A 20,683-nucleotide genomic window follows, 5' to 3' on the forward strand; every position below is an offset into this window, starting at 1 on the left:
AGTTATCAAATCTAAGGCCAAAGCTCATACACGTCCTTCCTTTATTGTGCAGATTCAACAAGGGGCAGGTACCTCCGTTCAAAGAGGGGAGAAATAGACTTCGGTGTTACAGCTGTAATTTAAAACCATGTTTGGAGTGCAGTGGATCCTGTTAAATGTCACAGTTCATATCAATGCATATATTCTCTTTAGAACCTCAGCTGACATTTTGAAGTGAGTCATTGGAAAGAACACAAAGCAAGCATGAAACCTAATTCTTCCTGCACTTGTGTCTCTGTCCATCCTCCTAATTGCTTTTCTGGATTGACTTAGCACTGAAGCGCAGGCAAAGCGGGTCTTGGTATAGTAATGTCCTTTAATTCAGGACCCTTATCATGAAACTTTGTTGTAGCTAGTAGTACACAACATACCATGATGTTAATTCAAGGCAATATTTAACTAATTTCAGAGTTCCAATGGCATTTATTCCTAATGTATTTTCACATTCATACATGAAAGGCTGTATTTCTTGCATGTCATATCTAGCTGTTTACATCTAAACATGCATGGAACCAGAAGTCCTTTGGCTGACAGTTTATACAAGTATTTGTTCTTTAAAAAAAAAAAAAAAAGTATGCTTTGATTATAATCTATGCAACAGCTTTACATGAATCACGGTTCAAGGCAGATGTAGTATAGTTGTGTTTTATTCAGGAGAAAAGTTTAAAGTTTACAGGCCTGTTCTTTTTCCAGCATAAACATATCTCCCCCCCCCAAAAAATAAAATAAATCAGTGTCTCACACCCTCTTGCTGTCTGTCATATACAAAAAGCAGCAACACTTAAGTTGTGTTCAATCCTTTATTGATATGCAACATTTGGTCACAAAAGGTTAAAACCTTAGCAGTGGGTAACAATTTTGTAACAAGGTATTTCTATCATCAGCTGTTTATTTTAAGGAAGCAACATTAATGGAATTGTATTGAATTATTTCTTTACTGCCCACCCCTGAGACGCAGAACAAGGTGGAGGGTGGACTCCTTCTGGATGTTGTAGTCAGAGAGGGTGCGGCCATCTTCCAGCTGCTTGCCAGCAAAGATCAGCCTCTGCTGGTCAGGGGGAATGCCTTCCTTGTCCTGGATTTTGGCCTTGACGTTCTCAATGGTGTCACTGGGCTCAACCTCCAGGGTGATGGTCTTGCCAGTGAGGGTCTTCACGAAGATCTGCATGCCACCCCTGAGACGCAGGACAAGGTGGAGGGTGGACTCCTTCTGGATGTTGTAGTCAGAGAGGGTGCGGCCATCTTCCAGCTGCTTGCCGGCAAAGATCAGCCTCTGCTGGTCGGGGGGAATGCCTTCCTTGTCCTGGATTTTGGCCTTGACGTTCTCGATGGTGTCACTGGGCTCAACCTCCAGGGTGATTGTCTTGCCAGTGAGGGTCTTCACAAAGATCTGCATGCCACCCCTGAGACGCAGGACAAGGTGGAGGGTGGACTCCTTCTGGATGTTGTAGTCAGAGAGGGTGCGGCCATCTTCCAGCTGCTTGCCGCAAAGATCAGCCTCTGCTGGTCGGGGGAATGCCCTCCTTATCCTGGATTTTGGCCTTGACGTTCTCAATGGTGTCACTGGGCTCAACCTCCAGGGTGATGGTCTTGCCAGTGAGGGTCTTCACGAAGATCTGCATGCCACCCCTGAGACGCAGGACAAGGTGGAGGGTGGACTCCTTCTGGATGTTGTAGTCAGAGAGGGTGCGGCCATCTTCCAGCTGCTTGCCGGCAAAGATCAGCCTCTGCTGGTCGGGGGGAATGCCCTCCTTATCCTGGATTTTGGCCTTGACGTTCTCGATGGTGTCACTGGGCTCAACCTCCAGGGTGATGGTCTTGCCAGTGAGGGTCTTCACGAAGATCTGCATGCCACCCCTGAGACGCAGGACAAGGTGGAGGGTGGACTCCTTCTGGATGTTGTAGTCAGAGAGGGTGCGGCCATCTTCCAGCTGCTTGCCGGCAAAGATCAGCCTCTGCTGGTCGGGGGGAATGCCTTCCTTGTCCTGGATTTTGGCCTTCACGTTCTCGATGGTGTCACTGGGCTCAACCTCCAGGGTGATGGTCTTGCCAGTGAGGGTCTTCACGAAGATCTGCATGTTTGCGCCTGTATAAAATTTGATGGATATTAATTAAGAATTAAAAGCAATTTAAAACATTCCACATTACTCCAACACACAAAATCAGATAAATATGAATAAATAGATAAAGATGAATTATTGATTCAAAAGCTCTTTACCCCCCCCCCCCCAAAAAAATATAAATGCATTAGAAATTACATTACTTTAAGTTTAAGCTCAAATATGGATTAAAAAGAAAAGCTTCTTTAAAAAAAAAAAAAAAAAAGTATTAAATAATATTACTATGAAGCGCCTAAGAATGAGAACGGCAGGAGCCATTTCAGCCCAAGCGCCATTTTGAGATCTCAGTGACCTTCCTTTTGTTCATCAGCCGGTAATGGAGGTTACTGGAAATGTTGAGTCACTGCTGTAAGCGAAAGGTTACCAAAACGCTGCTGCGTAACAAAAGGGTAGAAAAGAAAAAAAAAGAAAATCGACAATGGAACGACGACCAAATACGTATTAACTTTATATAAGAGAAAAATATAATTCGGAAGGACTACTGTATTTTGGAGACCTTTGTTACCTCTCGTTAGCGCAACCCAAATATCGTTCAACACAATGATACTAATACAACATATTTATTAAAAACAAACGTTTCTGGAATATCAAAAGATATAGGAAAATACTTACGACTGGTAAGTGAGGCGGAAAAACTGCTCTGAGGCACGAAATCGTCTTCCTTTTGTGTTTCACGTAGGTCTGCGGGAGCAATGTCTCAGCAGTGTGTTATATAGTATGGAGGTGCACACGTCATCCAGAAATCTCCATCCGCGTTAATAAGTAGTTCCCACCCTCCCAAAAGTCACTGCTTCAATATTTATAAGTCCAATATTTATAACTTAGTTCTACAATAATATATTTTTTAAATTATTTTACTCATAAACGTAATTATTTCAAAGTCGAAGCTATTACGTTTGCAAGAATGCACTCATAAATCCTCCACCGCGGAATGATATCATCTATGCACTACGACTCTGGAATTTGCTCGAACCAGCACAGCAACGGGAATCTTCCCCGAGCTTCTGATTGGATGACTCAGTTGTTTGTTTGATCAGCGATTGGTTGCTGTGTTACAGTAAGTAACATTTCATGATAAAGTTATGGTTATGTCCAATGACTGGTTATGACAATAAGGTTAAAAAAGGAGCTTAAACGTGACCTAAATCGACAAACCATTATATATATTTTAGGCTATAGAAGTATAGGCTACGTGTCACATTCAAGCGTCGCGTCATGGATATAGATTGAAAAATAAGAGTTCGCCATGTCAGAATGACTATTCGTATGACTAACACACCGAAGACTGACATGTACACTCAGGAAGTGTGTTCATCTCTATCAGATATTTCAACCTTTAACAGATGGCAACGCGCTTAGTAAATGTAATAGCAGCTGACGCGACAGCGGGATATTTTAAGGCGGAAGTTCGCCTCTATGGCCGACCTCATTTATTTTTTTTTAGCAAGCCATCCTTATTACACTGCGCATCTAAAAAAAAAAAAGAATGCGTTAATGATGAATAGTCAGGACATCAGTACAAAATACTGATTATGGGCACACCGTGTATGCATAGATGCACAGTATATGCACACCTAACGTTGATGATAAGCAAGGTTTAGCAGACCTGATGTGCTTATTTTCTGTGTTGCCAACTTATAGGGATCTGTTATTGTGTAACTTAAAATTAAGTAGCTTATTCAAATGCTAGCTTGGTTTATTTGAATCTAGTTGTTATCAGTGAAAATATGCACATAAAAGTTACTATAAAGTAAAAGCATGACTAGTATGTTTCTCTTTAGTCTCATGATGCACATGCACAGACAGGTCATTGTCAAGTCTCCACTGCAGAGATAAACCTGTATGGGGGGGTAGAAATTCAACTACATTATCTACATTGCTGAACACAATGATAAACAATTAGTTTCCTCATAGAGTATAATAAACTTATTCAGGCCTCACAGACATATTGTTATCTTTGTGGCTTGGGCTGAACAGTTCTAACAGCTTTAGTGTAATGCTTCTCTACTTTGTAAGTCCCTCAGGTAATATGACATCTCTTCATTTTATTTCCATGAGCAATATCAAGAAAACACGAGTTCATCTAGTTTCGGCATGTTGTCAACACCCAGTTGAAACTAGAACATTCCAACAAGGTAAAGTCAGATTGAACATTGTAGGGAATGACTGCAGGTCATTAAGTGATCTATCTGTTTAGAGCATCTAATTTTTTGTATTTCCTGGTTTCCAAAGTTTATTTCCAGGACTGTAATTACTGATCAGTGCCCACTTTTAGCACCCACCACTATTTAAGGTAGCACTGTAAACTAAATCAGCTTGGGCTCATGGGGCCTTGTGGGTTTCTATTTTTGGGAGTTTGGCTATAATGCAGCTCTGAGAGCCCTGATTCAAATAAAATATGTATTTGGGTCACAGCATTCTGTTAGCCCACCCCTCTGGCACTGTGTCATATGAAACCCAACTCATGATGCACCACGCCTTTGCTTTCCAACACAGAGCAGGGCATCTGGCTGATCTAGTTCTGCCTCTGAGGAATGTGTTTGTGCAAGCCTGCTGTACCTCGCCCTGCCCTTTGTTATGTGGACTATCTCAAAGTGTTCCAGGAAAAGATTGCAAGCAGGAAGTAGCTCTGGTTAACATGGAATCAACATGTTCACACCTTGGAAAAACAAGAAATCTGACTTTTATTTTAAATATAAAATGAGCACATGAGTTGCTGTGTTTGAATCAAAAGCTTAGCTTCTGTAGGTAAAAGGTTCTTTATCAATTCAAATGTGGTTCTTATCAGAGCTGCACTTTAATCAGGTTCATTGTTTTCCATGGCAGGATGACTGGAACTTTTGGTTGGGAGCTCCACGTCAGCGAGTTTCACAACTAACATGTGACACCCTTTCAACCTGAACTTTACGTAAGACTTGGATAGAGACATTCTAGCATTTTCCTTCACGTGGCTTAAAAAGGTGAATCCTTACCAAATCTCACTGTAAATGTATTTATACTGATTCAATTACAGCATGGACCTGGTGAAACATACAGGTGGCTGCCACTGTGGGGCTGTGCGATTTGAAGTCTGGAATTCCCCAGACCTCCATGTTTTTCATTGCAAGTATGAACAATTAATTCAGTGATAGAAACTAGGTAGTAATTCTGGAACATAGCCTAAACTTTCAAATATCTTATTCATGCCATGTTGAAGGCATTTCAAACAATGCTGCACATACACTTTAATCCATATGAACTGATATGTTCTCTCCAGTTGCAGCATTTGCACAAAGAAGCAAAATCATCATTTCATTGTGCCAAAAAATCGCTTCACGCTCTTACAGGTAAGGAACTTTGTTTGAAACGCATAGTTTTATTTAATATACAGTACTGTGCAAAAGTCTAGAGGCACCCTTATTTTTTATGTATTGCTTCCAAAGGAGCCAGACTCTTTTATAATTTTTCAAAGTGGTCTTAACCATTAATTCTTCAGGCTTTCTGAAGGTTGTCAAAAAGCCGGAATTAATTATTCGTGAAGCCACTTATGGCTTATGAATCTATGAATCATTCAAGCATAAAATAGCACCTAACTCAAGCTGTTAGCTAAAAACATGGAATATCTTGGCCTTAAAAAAAATTGAGGAAACTGTAAGGTGGAGGACAAAAGAATGACTGGCAGGCCTGTCTCCAGCAGATGAGCAGTATCTGAAAGTCATGTTCCTAAAAAAAAAATCCCAGACAATTTTTCCTGAAGACTATTTAAATAAATTACAAGACAGTTTGTCTAGAAAAATTCAGGCTGTGTGGAAGAATAAAGGTGGCTATACCAAATACTGACTTTCAAAGTCATTCAAATATACTTTTGCCTTATATACTGTGTTTCCATGTATGTTTGCACATATTTTAAAATAAATTACTGCACCTATTTTCCTAGCAAAATTAGGGTTGACCCAAGACTTCTACAATCCTGGATATTTAAAATGAACATTGAATTTTAGCATACTTTGTTTTGTTTTTTTCCATTCTTAGGGTTTGGAAAATCTGACCACGTACACATTTAACACTCATGTTGCAAAACACACCTTCTGTAAAACCTGTGGAGTTCAAAGTTTCTACACACCACGCTCCAACCCAGACGGATATGGTATGACCCTGACAACTCACCGACACACTTGGTCTCATGTGTTGTAAACAGAATTCAACACCCCGCTAATGTTTACTCCACACCAACCAACCCAGTTGTCTCTTTAATGTCATGTTTTTATGCTATTTGTAGCAAACAGAAACTGTATGTTCACAGTGGGATTTGAATGCAAATCAAATGACAACCTTCTGTTATTCATGTCTTCATCTCAATTAGGCATTGCTCCACATTGTCTCGATCCAGGTACTGTGCACAGTGTCACAGTGGAGAACTTTTGTGGGGAGAAGTGGGAAGAAAGTATGCAAGTTCACGAAACTATCAGAGACATGTCAAAACCAGAGGAAAACCAACCTACTGTCATATAAGAAACTTTATTTTTCAATCAGCATGACATCAGAAACATTCAACAGTACTTTCATTGGTCTTTAAAGTAATAAAAAAAAGTCATAACCCCTTGGAAAAACTTAAATACTCTATATTTTAATACAGTGTTGTGACTGAGTCAATAAAAGTTTTTCTGTAACAAAAAAGGATGAGAAGTTTCTTCTGTTATTAAATATTATCTAAAAAATAACAGTGTTTAAGAAAAATGCATATCACCTACTGCTGTTAACAGAGTATCAAAGACATTTGTAAACAGCTTCTAAATTCCCTGTAGTGTAAGAAATGTGGCAATCAGTGCATCAGAGCTTTTAATAGATCTTCAGGTTCTTTGGTCCCTGAGCAATGGTTTGGAATGTGTTTATGAACATGTAGCGTGAGAACATGATGTAGAGGTAACGAAACCACAGCAGCTGAGTGCGATGGCACAGCATGGCAGCCTGAAAAAGACACAAAGTTGTTTTTAAGGGAGATAATACAACTCGCACTTCTCGCTCTACCTCTGAGAAAGAGTCCAGCCACCCTTTAGAGGATGTTCATCTCTGCAGCTCGTATCTGCGATCTCATTCTTTTGGTCAATACTGAGAGCTCGCGGTTGTAGATCAATCGATAAATCAACAGGTTTGCTCTCTTGCACCACTACAGATGACTACAGTGCGTGGATCACAGCAGACACGCCCAATCTGCCTGTCGATCTCCCGGTCCATTCTCCCCTCAGTCACATTAACAGCAGTGTCATGTTATCTAATATAACATGAAAACATTTCCAACAGTTTCATGTTAGATAAAATGAAACTGTTGGAAATGATAACAGATAATTGACAAATGTACTTTTCCTTCAAAAACAGGGACAGTTTGAGTGTTAGTGTAGACTGTACATGATCTTATTAGAGTGTGCACTTCTCAGAGTAGAGAACATAAAGTCCTGCCAACACACAGTCTCTACTTGGAGGCTTACTTTGGCTTGCTTGTAGGGCTTTGAGCCTATAATACAGCAGACACACGAGGGCAGAAACCAGCTGAGGGGAACATCCAGGAAGGAGATGTACTTCCTGAGAAGGCCAACGGTCACCAGGGAGAGCAAAGTGCAGTCTGGGAGAAAAGACAGAGCTGTTAATGTTTTTAAATGCTTACTTCAGAAGCATACAATTAACGAGGCCATCGTCCAGGCGCCACGGCAGCACAACGTCATCGTTTGTGATACAGTTCGTTTGAAGTGAGAATGCCTGGTACTGCTATGCTACACAAAAACACAAACTGTCAGTACTTCTTTCAGTTATTGTCTTGTGGCAGAAACACGTGAACCTTAGAGGTTTAGGAAAAGAGCAGGGAGCTTTGTTTTACTGCTGAGTGACGAGGATTAATGTCACTCTGAATTCTCATCTACTTCCCCTTTACTGTAAGACCAGTCTAACAGCTGAGGTGTAAATTCCTACTAACAAAGAACCACAGTTAATGGCATGCTGCTGGTCAAGATCATCCACTGAGCTCATGTGGGCAAAGCGGATTGACGAGCTTCTACCACAGAAACAAGTGTGTTTGTGTTTATGGTGTGGGTTCATGATTACCTGAATGTCTGTTTCTTATCACCTCTCTCCTCAAATATGTATGCTTTGATATGGCCTGTGGGCTGTAATGTTTATCAGATAAGCAAATAAGGTTGTGTAGCATGGCCCCCCACCTCACTGACCTACTTTTCCTTCAACATTCTGTTAGAAAGAATTCCCAGAATTTATCACCACAAGAACTTAGAAAAACAAAGTGAAAATTTAGTCATTTTGGAAATTCCTTTAAAAAAAAAAAAAAAAAAAAAAAATTCCTCTTAAAGAAACACAAAAGACATTCTAATATCTGCGGTCAACAAGTCTTCAGAAGTTTGATGGTACATTCTTATCACATTTAGAGTTTAGGTCCAATTCATTCTTCCTGCTGCCACCAACAGACCAGCGCCTTTAGTGGAGATACAATGCTCATGGGGCTTTTATGAACAGTAGAGGGCGCTGTACATTAACAAACCAGCCAGTGTACTTTGCATGGTTCTCTGCAAAAACGCAGCTGGAGAGGTGGCGTTTCTCCTGTGAAAGAACTTTGCATTTTAATATAAAGTGCTACCTAAAGCTTTCATGGTGATGAACATATTCACAACAAGCATACTGTACTGTAAGCAGGATAAAGTACCCCAAGAATTACTTTTACAGACGACTGTTCTGAGAGTGATCAGTGAATCTAACGCTCCTAAACCTCTTAAAAGTTCTCCCAGTGTCAAACCTACCATTGGGTACTTCTCCAGTGGAAGCGAGATGCCTGTAAGACAAAATAGTGAACATCAGTGCTGCACACAGAAAATGTCATGGAAGTGGCCACTCTGCGTGTGTGTGTGTCGAAGGATATATCAAATGCTGGGAGGTTTTTGGAAGTTTTCCTGCACTTGCATTTTTTTATGCAATGGTTATTAACACGCTGACAGAAAATGACAGCACACTGTCAAGATTTAGAGGCTGTGAAACTCGCACTCAGCCTCTCCCCCTTTTGTGTTCCAGTCAAATGGGAATTTCCAGATTCGATCTGGAGAGCACAAATCTCATTAAGGCCCACAAATGAACAGAGAGCCTTATGAGAGAAAAGAGCACGGCTCACTGCACAGACAGGTAAGTGTGGTACAGGGACTACGATGTTCTCTTCAGTGTGCAAAACACTTTTTCTTTTCTTTTTTTTTGTTTCAAACCAACAGTCTGATGCAACTTCTTGCTTGGCCGGCCTCTCCAAACCAAAGCTGCCCTCCCACCTCACCACTTCAGGGACAGGATTTACTGTTGCTCGCTGGGAGCAGAGCCGAGTGCCTCTGAGGACTCTGTTTGGATGACCTCTCAGCTATGTAACAGACCAATTCTGAAAAACATGGTGTGTGTGTACTTGTGGGGAAACATTTGGAACGATAGATGTTGATGTGGGTCCAAATGTTCAGCATTTTCCTGGATTGTGTTTAATGATAGCAGGGTGAATTGCTTTCTGTGTTTAAGTCACAGAGTATCCCCTCAAAATGGCATCTTAAAGTTAAGGAACTGAAAAAATAAAATAAAAAGGTTTTCCTGATGGCAAAAATCTTTAAAGTCTTTCCTGTACCTGACGGCGTTATAGATAGCTATGTGATTGGCATGGCCGCTCACGCCGCTTCCATCGAAGGTCAGCACCTGAAACAACAAAATATGTCACTGTGTGGGTGAAAAGCCAGAGTCTGGGTATCTAGAAGCTGAGGCAAAGGCAGCAAGAAAGATTTTCTTAGGTTTATGTGTGTGACTGTGGAGGCTTTTTGGCAGCCGACAACTGATATTTAAAAGCCTTTTTGTGCATGCATGCTTGCGCACCAGAGGAAACAGGTGAAAAAAAAAAATCAGGTCAAAGGGAAGAGAACAAAACTCAACTAAAAGACTTGAAGTGTTTGCTCTGCTCAGGCGATATTCTACCATGACTTTGCAATCAAGCACAAGTTTAAGCAGCCAAACCAATATGTTATAAATAACGCATGATCTTTGCATCTAAGTGCAAAAACACTTCAACCAAAGAAACAACATTATTCAGTTGGAAAAAAGGAAATGGAAGTCTGTTTCCTCTGTGCTTTCCCCTGCTTATATTCATTAGAGAAAATGTTTTCTTTGCAACTGAAAGGACTCTTTAAGTTACTTTTTCACTAAAGGTGCTTTTGGCTGTGACGCGTGACAGGATGGGAGGAGACTGCCTGTTTGTTTGTTATCTTTGATAGCCAAAAAAGATCAGCAGCTAAAGCAGAATAACTCAGTCGTGCTTCTCCATTTTCTACCATGAAGACCCCCACCCCACGCCATTACTGCTGCTGTGCTTTCTGTGACTATTTTTGTTGTTGCTGAGAAAGAAATTGTCCAATTCTCAATTTACATCATTCCCATTAACTAATAGTGCGGAACTGCATTGAGTATGATAAGAATCTCTGCATACACACAGAGCACAGGCCATTTCCCCCTGGCTTCAAGGAGCCTCAAAATGCAGTCTAGTTAGGACTGAAAAGGAAGGCAGCTGACAAGGTTATTATGCAGACCACCGTGAAACTGGGTTAATCAACAAGGAAGCTGGGTGCCAAAACACATTGTACAAAGAAAACAATACAGTACATGTATTTCTAACATATAATGGCGGGGAAATTGTGCGGTGACACCGAACAGGAAATGACACAAAAGCCACTTCTTTGAAAGGCACGAACCAAACACAGAGTGGGGCGTACCATGTTGATGGAGTGAGCTCTTATGTGCTTCAGGATTTCAGAGGAGACCAATGAGACGCTCCATTCTGCTTTGGGATCATCTGGGAGTTTTCTGTAGGGCAAAAAAAATAGGAAGAAAGGGACTGCGGTTACGTATCCAGTTAGTATTAAAACAGAGTTATACAGTGTCTGCTTTGTAACCAGTTTGAACATTTAACACAGCATTTTATTTAAAAAAAAAAAAGGGCTGTTGTAGAATGCAAACATGTGGGAGCGCTGGGAAATACAGAGATTATGGGTCTGAAGGCCCTTAGTATTGTGTATATCTGAAACGCCTGGAGGCCCTCGTTTCCACAGAGTGCACATCAAACATCACACTTGGCCTGCTGACTCTCTTGGCCCACTAACATGCACACTCCCTTTAGGCTATAAAACGGAAGCACTGCTTTCTATGGTTGTTCAATGTCCTAAACTCGAGAGACAGAGAAAAAAAGAAACACAATATAAACACACTCACTTGCCACTGCATTAGGTACACCTGCTCATTAACATAAATATCTCATCAACTGATCCCTCAGTGTATTTAACCTTGTAGACACGGCCAAGATGACCTGCAGAAGTTCAAACTGAACATCAGAATGGGGAAGAAATGTGATTTTAGTTACTTTGAACGTGGCGTGGTTGTTGGTGCCAAATGGTCATAAACGGCTTATTTGTCCTGCATGAGTATCTCTACAGTTTACAAAGAATAATCAGAGAAAATATCCAGTGAGCAGTTGTCCACTGGGTGAAATTTCTTGTTGATGTCAGAGCAGAATGGCTAGAAGATTGTTTGAAGCTGCTAGGAAGGCAACAGTAACTAAAATAAGCACTCATAATAACCATAGTATGCAGAAGAGCATCTCTGAATGTGCTGCGTGTTGAATCTTGAAGCAGATGGGCTACAGCAGCAGAAGACCACAATAAGCGCCACCATCCCATGAGCATCGTTTAAACGTCAAAGGCCACCCGTGTTTGTTGCTGACCACGTCCATCCCTTTCTGAGTTATCCTGTTGGCTGCTTCCAGCAGGATAACTCAACATGCCACAAAGCTCATATCATGACCTTGACAATGAGTTCACTGCACTCAATGGCCTCCACAGTCACCAGATCCCAGTCAAACCTTCCGGATGTGGTGGAAGGGTAGATTTGCATCCTGGATGTACAATCGACAAATCTGCAGCACTTGTGTGATGCTGTCATTTCGATATGGACCAGAATATCTGACAAATGTTTCTAGCTCAAGGTAAACTTGTGGCATGTGCGTGTACAAAGTCAGGGAAGAAACAAAAATATTTAGAACAGTAGTTTATAGAGTGACGTTGTTTTTTCTTTCAAGGGAAACGTATAGATAGGGAGATACATCAATGCCATGACATACTGTTGTACACTTGGGCTAACATGTGGGTGAAACATGTGAGACTGCATGCATGCAAGTATGTAGAGCCAGTTGCCGACATTTCTTAAGTTAAAAACAGCAAACATTTGCCACCTGCATATTCTCCAGTATGAACATTTTTGAGTCTGTTTACAGGATGAAAGAAGGTGAAATACATACACATTGTTCTCAAATCCAATATTCAGATTTCCATGTATTGTGTAAATTTGTGTAACATTTTTTCTTATTTCATTTTAATTGTATTTGTGAAGATACAAAGTAAAAATGTACCTATTTTGCAAAGTTGAAAAACATTTCAAGAATTCCTGAATCTGGAGCTCCATAAGTTAATCACTTCTAAATTGGGCCAAGCCCCATCTCTGGTAAAATTTGCACCCAAAGCCATCCAGAACATTTGGAGATTGATAGTTTGTCTCCTTGGCAACTAGCTGCAGGCTTGTATATAGACCGTGCATGGAATGGGGGTAGGTGCGGCTGTGTGTCAGCAGCTGCGTCCCTCCCCTTCATTGCTAACAATGAGCAACGAGTGGTCAGGCTCTGCTGTAAGAGGTGGAGGATGGGGTTGGGTTGGAGGGCTGACTGTGTCATGAGAGGGAGGGACAGAGGGTTAGGGGTTCACAGATAGTTTAAAACTGTCTGTCTTCGAGTGAATGGCCCACTCGTGCACTTGGATACCAGTGACCTACATTTAATAAGAGCAGTGTGTATGGACCTGCTTTGGGCTAAAAGAGAATAAAGCCAGAGTGAGATATTCATGATGCATTATTCTCACTGCTGCATTTAATCGTTTATTACTCAAAACATTTTGAATGACTCTCGATAACTGTAGCTGTGCGAAAGCTGTGAGAGGAAGGAGGAGAGAAGGAAAAAAAATGAACAACAAAAGATAAAAGACACCTGACCTTTCTCAAGCAGGATGTAGGCTGAGTGTCAGCTTTGCCATGGCAACAGTGCAAAATGTCCTAAAGTAACCTCCCCAGCTCCCTTTTGCAGCTTTGCATGTGGATGTCTAATTGCTTGCAGGCATCTGTATGCAGTTGTTGAACTTTGGCCCACTAAAGGGATTCTATGTGTGTGTGTGTGTGTGTGTGTGTGTGTGTGTGTGTGTGTGTGTGTGTGTGTGTGTGTGTGTGTGTGTGTGTGCGTGTGTCAGAGAGGGCTTGTTTAGTCTGGTCACATGGACCACAGGTCTATGCAACTGCCAGACTTCTGTCCACACAGTCAGATTATATGTCCTGCTGGGAATGGCTGAGATGCCACTACGCGCCAATTGTACGCCCCTAATATCCCAGTGTAATAAGGCAGTTACAACTATAGTAACAACACTAGCTTACACGTGACATTTCATGATAATTTACAGACATGTATGGCCAATATTTACCCATATTTAACTATTTGCAGAAAAAGAACCATGATGGAATAGGTGTGTGCTATTCACCATGGAAATTATTATCTTACTGTTGTTTTGGAAGTAATTTGTGCAGAAAAAGAGGGATTTAATGTGACAAAATTCAAAATTTGTTGGTGGCTGCAAGGTTCGGTGAATGGAAAACTAACAGTGTGACTACACAGAGGCCGATCTGTGCTGCTGACAAATGAATCTTGAGTAAAAGTATAGCCAGAGGTACTGACCTCTGGCTATACTCGGGCTGGAACATCTCATCACGGTTTACTTGGCCCTGCCATGAGCTTATAAATCAGCCAGGACTATTTTTAACCACTGATCAATGTATATTTAATGCTTGTGTGTGGATGTGCTGTCTCTGCTTGCGAGTACCACTTTCCTTTCCTGAAACTTGTGCTGAGCTCTGTGTTTACATGACTACAGAGAACTACACTAATCCAATTGACAACAGACGCTATTAGTTGATTGTTTACTTCTGCGAGAAGCTTTCTGAGTACACGTGAAATATGTTAACAGGGAAGTACAATTATTGAGGTCACAAAGAAATGAGGTAAGCCAGACAGAGTGAGACTTCACTTTAGTCTGATAGATAATGTCATGAAGAAGAAGAATGGCTGAATTTGTGCAGCGAGCAGCTATAATCAAGTTCCAGGGAGCAGAAAGAGGTAATGCCGGAGCAAGTGGAGAGGCAGCAGAGCGTGCTCAGATTGAGCTTGATCACAAAGGCCCCAACATGCACCGGGGCCCCTAGATACTGTCAACACAGCTGTCCTATTCAGTGTGCACTAAAGGGAAAATCATAATGTAAAGAAGAAGGCGCATGTTATTCCTGTGATCTTGGAGAACACTGATACAGTTGTGAGTGAGTACCATCGAAATCTGACATATAAAAAACACAATCCTACGGCCTTCTTAAAAAGCAGAAAATCCAACAGGGCCCACCCAATCTTAAATCTTCACTCTAATCAAAGTACAAGAGAGAGTGATGTATTTCCTTAAAAAAATGTAATTCAAATATACATAAACAACAGAGGCCGTAGGTTAAAAATTGCTAAAGCTACCCAGTCACATGCAGAGTGTTACTCACCTGCCACTGGGGCACAAACTTCAAAAGAAGAGCAGTAAATTTAGGTCAGAGCAATGAGTAATATCACAAAATCACCACCAAATATAACTACAGCTCACCTACAGGACCGTTGTGGCCCACCAGGAGGCCCCACCCCAACTTTTGAGAATCACTGATGTGGACAATAAAGTAAAGCCATACTAGAAGTTCCAGAAACTGCAGTTCTTTCTATTTGACACTTGAGGCTGGCTTCAAAAGTGAGTCATTCCAATAAATATCCATATGGAAATAACCAACTTCAGAGATGAAACTGATATGTTTACAAGCTGATCTAAAAATGATTTTGGTTGTCATTGCCAAGTTTCCCCTTTGTAACAACTGATGACTTCCTATAAGCAAGCACTTGGTGACAGTGGGAAGGAAAAACTCCCTTTTAACAGGAAGAAACCTCCAGAAGAACCGGGCTCAGAGGAGGGGCAGCCATCTGCTGTGACCAGTGGGGGTTATTATGTACAGTCAGCACATTATTTAGTGTTAGTTAGCTAGTGGTTGCATTACAAAAGGAGCCATATCGAACAAAAACCCAACAAAAACTCTGTGGCTCTAAACATCAGCTATTTTCCCCAATGACTAAAGCATATGGGATCAATGTTTCACAGCTGGAGGGACCAAAAACAGAAGAATTGTAATATTTCTTTATATCCTTTGGATCTTTCCCAATCCTCTCCAATATAACACAACAACTTTGTGAAAAAGGCTCAAAAATTACTGACAGGCTGAACCAATTAAATAAATCATTCTGCTCACTCCCCCCTTACTTCCTTGTTTGGAGGGGATCAGGTGCTTAATATCAGCTATCAGTATCACTCCCTGTACCCATCTGACAAACCACATAATGATCGCCAAACATCGCCAAACAATTTTATTTTAGTGAGATTTACAATGACATATGTGTTCACATGAGTATCCAATATTTATGAATATTAGAAACACACCTCAGTATAAAAAATAGATTATAAAATTAGGCAAACGTGAACATTATAAGCTTAATGCGGCTAAAAGATGTGCACAAATAGACGCACACTGATTCTCCTATTCAAATCGTAGAAAAATGCCTCTAAATCTGATGGCTACATAGCCCTGTCCCTGCTGAGATTATGCCTAAAAGACAGCACTGCCTGTGTAATTGAGCACTGTTTGACTATTGTGTGTTAGATTTCAAGCTTTGAACTTGAACAGAGGGGGTTAAGAGCAAAAAGCCAAAGACTGGCTAGCTGTGTACAGACACACTAAGGGAAAAACATTTTGGAATGACCTACATTAGCAGTGCTTAGAGCGTGGCCAAAATGTATCCCACAGTCCTTGGCAGTTGCCTTCAGTAGACATGGACAAGAGGAGGAGGGGTGGGATAGATCGAGAGAGCACGAGAGAGGCTGACTGTCAGAGAGTGGAACTCAGGCTCTTAAAGTGCTGATTAGGTGTGTGTTTTGGGCAAACAACAAAATACAAAGAAAGGGAAAATGGGCCACACTCCAGTTCAGCAGAAGTGCAGAGAGCCCTAAGATCAAAGTTCAGCTATATTTTGTGTGCACAAGATGATAAAATGGGAAGTGTGTGCATGTGAGTTCAAAAAAAGCACACACACACACACAATACTCTCCAGGGCAGACAACCTGGGCAGTCTGCCAGCTTATAACTGAGTTCCAGGTTAGTGCAGAGTTCATACAGCTCTCCTGGTGAGCCAACATGGAGACACTCACATGTAGGCAGCCCTGATGTTCTTAGAAACCACAACATTTTCAAGAAAAGCTGCACAGTTGATCCACAGGAGAGGGGAAAACAATACTCTTTACCATTACCTTTTCTGTGTAACTTGACCTCGCCAGCAGGCAGAGACAGACAACTTTCATTTGCTGACTAAAAGCCTTATGATGCACGGCTTTTCCTTCTATTGTGCTTTTAGCTGTAGCATAACCTGTTCTGTGTTTCTGCAACAAAACTGGAATGCACGGGCATCTTTCTTTCCGCAAGAAAATTGTTGTGCCACCAAAGAGTGACACAGTTCTCTTTAACCCCTGCCTCCCCGAGACACACACTTTTATAGATTGTCCAGTAGAACTAGCATTACTAAAACGATCACCTCGTACACATCACTGAACCTTTAATTGACATAAATGTCAAGTTTTGAACACAATACTGAAGAATAAAGGGCTTTATTTAGGTCACGACCCATTTTATATAATTTAATTCCGTACTCAGGAGAAAAATATCATCATGCAACTAACATGATAAAACTTCCAACAAATACTTTCAGCTCCGGTACAGACATCCCAGTGTGCCCAGTTATTTTTTCCCAGGGATCGCTAACTAATCCTTTGTGACTGCTTAAACAGGCTGATTGATTGCTCCGGGTCTACAAACAGGCAAATGTTCTTCTAAAGTAATGAAAAAGATACTTTCATGATAATTTGTTCTATAAATACTTGACTCTTTCAAAGATGCACATTTAAATAGATCTGTATATACAAGCTGTAAATGGATAAAAGGATCAATTGACTGATTCCGTGATGGAATTTTTAAGGTCTTTAAAGAGCCTTTTGTCCCACAGGGCTGACCCATCGCTGCCTCCAGAGCCTACTCATATATTTCCCCTGTGACACAAAGGTAATATATCAGGTCAGGCTACATCGGAGCTGTCACAGTGAGAATGGGAGGGTTGTGATTTGTGGTCAACTCTCTTATTTGTTCTTATAGACACTGGTTGGCAGGGAGGGGGTGATGAGCTCCAGCAGGAACACATGCTGAGACCCGACTCCTTAATTGAGGGCAGCATACATCAATGGACAACGCACACATCTGTATATTTAGTGGCACAAACTCTCTGATTGTGAAAGGCAAAAAACTGCATGACTGTTATTGTTATGTTACATGCTTGGGGTAGATGGCTTCTTACTTGTGGTTTATGATGATGATTCTGGACGGTGGTATCCCCAACACGGCACAGCTGTTCAGAAGTTCTTTTTTACGCTGAGCTCCTTGATTGTAGTAGTTTCCTGCGTAACATGTAGAGGTCACATTAGATGTTAGATATGGTATTATCGCAGTAGATTATGTATAATTAGCAGTTTTTATAGTTTTAAATATGGGGGTGGCGTACAGATGGCCTCTGGAACAGGACTGGGGTTTCCCAAAGAGAACTCTGAACAACAGCCATGTTTTTTGTTCTTGTACCACTTATTGGGAAGCTTTGATTGCACTTCTGGTACCTGACAACTTGTTTTTAACTTAAGCAGTGCTTGTCACAAAGGATGTAAGCTTAAGGTAGGTACTAAAATCATTCAAAATTCAAAAACAAAACAGAAGAAGAAGTAAAATAAAAAGAAGGACGAGCCACATAGACAACAGGGAGGTGTGCAATGACATACAGAAAATGAACATAGTTCACAACATAAGGGAAGGTATGAAGGTACATCGATTATGTTCTCTTTCAGTTCTTATACTTTTTTTTTAATATTTCAAACCAAATTGCAAAAAATTGGGAATGCTGTCTGAAATGTGAATAAAAATAGAATGCAATGATTTGCAAATCTCCTAAACCCATATTTTCTTCACTATAGAAGACAGGTAATATATTATATGTTTAAATAGAGGGATTTTACTATTTTATGAAAAATATCAGCTCATTTTGAATTCAATGGCAGTGACATGTCACAAAAAAGTTGGAAGGGGGCAACATAGGGGTAAAAATGTAAGAAGTTCTACAAAAACTAATGGAGAAACAAACTGCAATTAATTAGGTTAACTGGCAAGAAGGAATGAACGTGGTTGGGTATAATAAGAAATATTAAAGAGGGAGTTTCTCTGAAGTAAAGATGAGCAGAACTTCCATTGTCTGCAAAACTATGTTTTCAAATTGTGAAACAATTTCAGAATAATGTTGGTCATCATAAAATTATGAACACTTTAAATATGTCATCATCTACAGTACATAAGATCATTAAAAGATTCAGAGAATATGGAGAAATCTTTGTGAGCAAAAGTCAGCACAGGATGCTTGACCCTGAGACAGCGTTGCTTTAAAAACAGGCACGGTTTTGTTATGAAATCACTGCATTTGATCAGAAACACTTCCCCAAACCCTTGTCTGTGAACACAGCTCACTGTGCCATCAACAAATGCAGGTTAAAGCTCTAACATACAAAAAAGAAGCCATATCTGAATGTTGTCCAGAAACGCAGCTGTCTTCTCTGGACCAAAGCTGATTTAAAATGAACTAAGGAAACTTGGAAAGTTACTGTGATTACTGCTTGTTGTTAAAAGAAAAAGAGGGGGTGGTGTATAGTAATAAACATTGCCCTGTCCCACTTTTATTGAGAAGTCTTACTGCTTTCATATTCAAAGTGATTTTTTAAGTGCATATTTTCTCAGCTTAAACATCTGATATGTTTTCTATGTTCTATTATGCGTAAAATATGGTTTTGAGCTTAGCAAATCACTGAATTGTGTTCTAACTTTTTATACAGCATTTTAACTTTTTAGGAATTGGTGTTGTACTCCTGAAAGATGCATGAACACTTGGTACTCTTGTGGTGTAATAACTACTGGAAAATTAAGCAGCTCCTGTATGTCTGCAGAGCATTGCATGCACTCAAACGGGATGGATAAATCATTAAATGTGCTTGAAGTTACGGTTTGTTCACTCATTTCTCCTCTGCCTGGATCTGCTCTGTGTGCATACATTTATGTTGGATTTGAGGTGTGGTGACAAATAAGAACAACAGGGAGCAGAGGAGAAAAGCTAGTGTGACCCTAACTGACAGTAAAACAAACAAACAAAAAAGTGGGTACAAGTCTTTAATTGGTCTATAAATATATGGTTCTATCCGATTAGCAGGTAGGACCACTTTTCATTTTAATTTTCTGTATCTTTATATTGGTTTTTTTTTTTCTTGAGTATGCGAATATGAGTGTGCTGTCACCGTACCTTCAGACAAACAGAGCAAATGTACGGTGGCATTTAATTCAATGAGTCGTATGATCGTTGGCGCGAAGAACATACACTCGTCATCCGGATGCGCAGTTACGACCAGAGCTCTGATATTCTCGCCGTTTGTTTCTCTGCTTGATGGAGTATTCAATGCACGCTTCAACGACTTCACCAAAGTCCGCCGATGTCGAAAAAAAATGCATTTTATCAAAGCCAAATAGGACAAAATTATGATGACAGCCAAGTACAAAGTCATTATTTTGACCGTTACCGCATAAAATCCGTGTAAAAACAAAAGCCTGAAGTGTAAATGGTTCCATGTGTAACCCCCCACCCCCCTAAAACAACACCCCCCGCGCAGTCTTTTAACTGTTACTAACGTTAGGCATTTATTAATTAACTCAGCAACTGGAAGTATAACTCAATTCAACAAGCATGGGTTCACATGTTTATTCCCACGATTGCCATATTTTTTGTACTAATTGCAGTCTCGGTGACTTTTATTTTCGTTTCACTTTAAATAGATATATAATGAGAACGCAAGACAGAATAATTTTCTGGCTGGTCTGAATAAATATAAGAAAGAACACGTTTATGTCGTTGTATAAATCGAGAGAAATAATCGTTTCTGAAAAGTGAAATAAAGAAAAAAACACTGAGAACATTACCGTGTTTGAGGGGAAGATTTAGTTGTCACACCATTACATTGTCCTTGCAGATATATAACACTCCAAAATAATATTTTAAATTTCCTCGCAAAAAATGGCATTTGGCAGCCACTTGCTCTGTTTTCTGCAGAGTCTAGTTTTATTCGTATATACATATATTTTAAGGACTAGATATACCCTGGGGATTCATTGATAATAAGGGGAATCTTTTTTACTCT

General features: G+C 40.5%; 3 protein-coding genes and 1 long non-coding RNA gene across 4 annotated transcripts; 2 read left to right on the forward strand and 2 right to left on the reverse strand.

Annotated features, from left to right (window-relative positions):
• Window positions 1-670: 670 nt before the first annotated feature.
• On the reverse strand, window positions 671-2,903 carry LOC120723332 (polyubiquitin-C-like). Its single transcript, XM_040014737.1, is given in 4 exon segments — window positions 671-1,527; window positions 1,530-1,547; window positions 1,550-2,125; window positions 2,772-2,903. Coding segments are annotated over 3 exon segments (1,140 nt in total). The 5' UTR covers window positions 2,118-2,125; window positions 2,772-2,903; the 3' UTR covers window positions 671-973.
• Window positions 2,904-3,095: 192 nt separating this feature from the next.
• On the forward strand, window positions 3,096-7,008 carry cenpv (centromere protein V). Its single transcript, XM_040014744.1, has 6 exons — window positions 3,096-3,216; window positions 4,986-5,067; window positions 5,173-5,265; window positions 5,416-5,485; window positions 6,171-6,285; window positions 6,502-7,008. Exons 3-6 carry the CDS (start codon window positions 5,174-5,176, stop codon window positions 6,648-6,650), a joined length of 426 nt encoding a protein of 141 aa, XP_039870678.1. The 5' UTR covers window positions 3,096-3,216; window positions 4,986-5,067; window position 5,173; the 3' UTR covers window positions 6,651-7,008.
• Window positions 6,357-20,103, reverse strand: pigl (phosphatidylinositol glycan anchor biosynthesis, class L). Its single transcript, XM_040014739.1, has 7 exons — window positions 19,795-20,103; window positions 17,764-17,863; window positions 10,922-11,012; window positions 9,790-9,857; window positions 8,939-8,970; window positions 7,625-7,758; window positions 6,357-7,106 (listed from the first exon to the last, which is right to left on the reverse strand). The coding sequence occupies exons 1-7, from the start codon at window positions 20,051-20,053 to the stop codon at window positions 6,978-6,980; spliced, it is 813 nt and encodes a 270-aa protein (XP_039870673.1). The 5' UTR covers window positions 20,054-20,103; the 3' UTR covers window positions 6,357-6,977.
• Window positions 7,757-10,077, forward strand: LOC120723339. The gene is made up of 2 exons (XR_005693713.1): window positions 7,757-9,314; window positions 9,398-10,077. It is a non-coding gene; the product is annotated as an uncharacterized LOC120723339 (long non-coding RNA).
• Window positions 20,104-20,683: the final 580 nt, after the last annotated feature.

Source organism: Simochromis diagramma, unplaced genomic scaffold, assembly GCF_900408965.1.
Source record: "Simochromis diagramma unplaced genomic scaffold, fSimDia1.1 OVJJ01000676.1, whole genome shotgun sequence".
NCBI classification, from domain to species: domain Eukaryota; kingdom Metazoa; phylum Chordata; class Actinopteri; order Cichliformes; family Cichlidae; genus Simochromis; species Simochromis diagramma.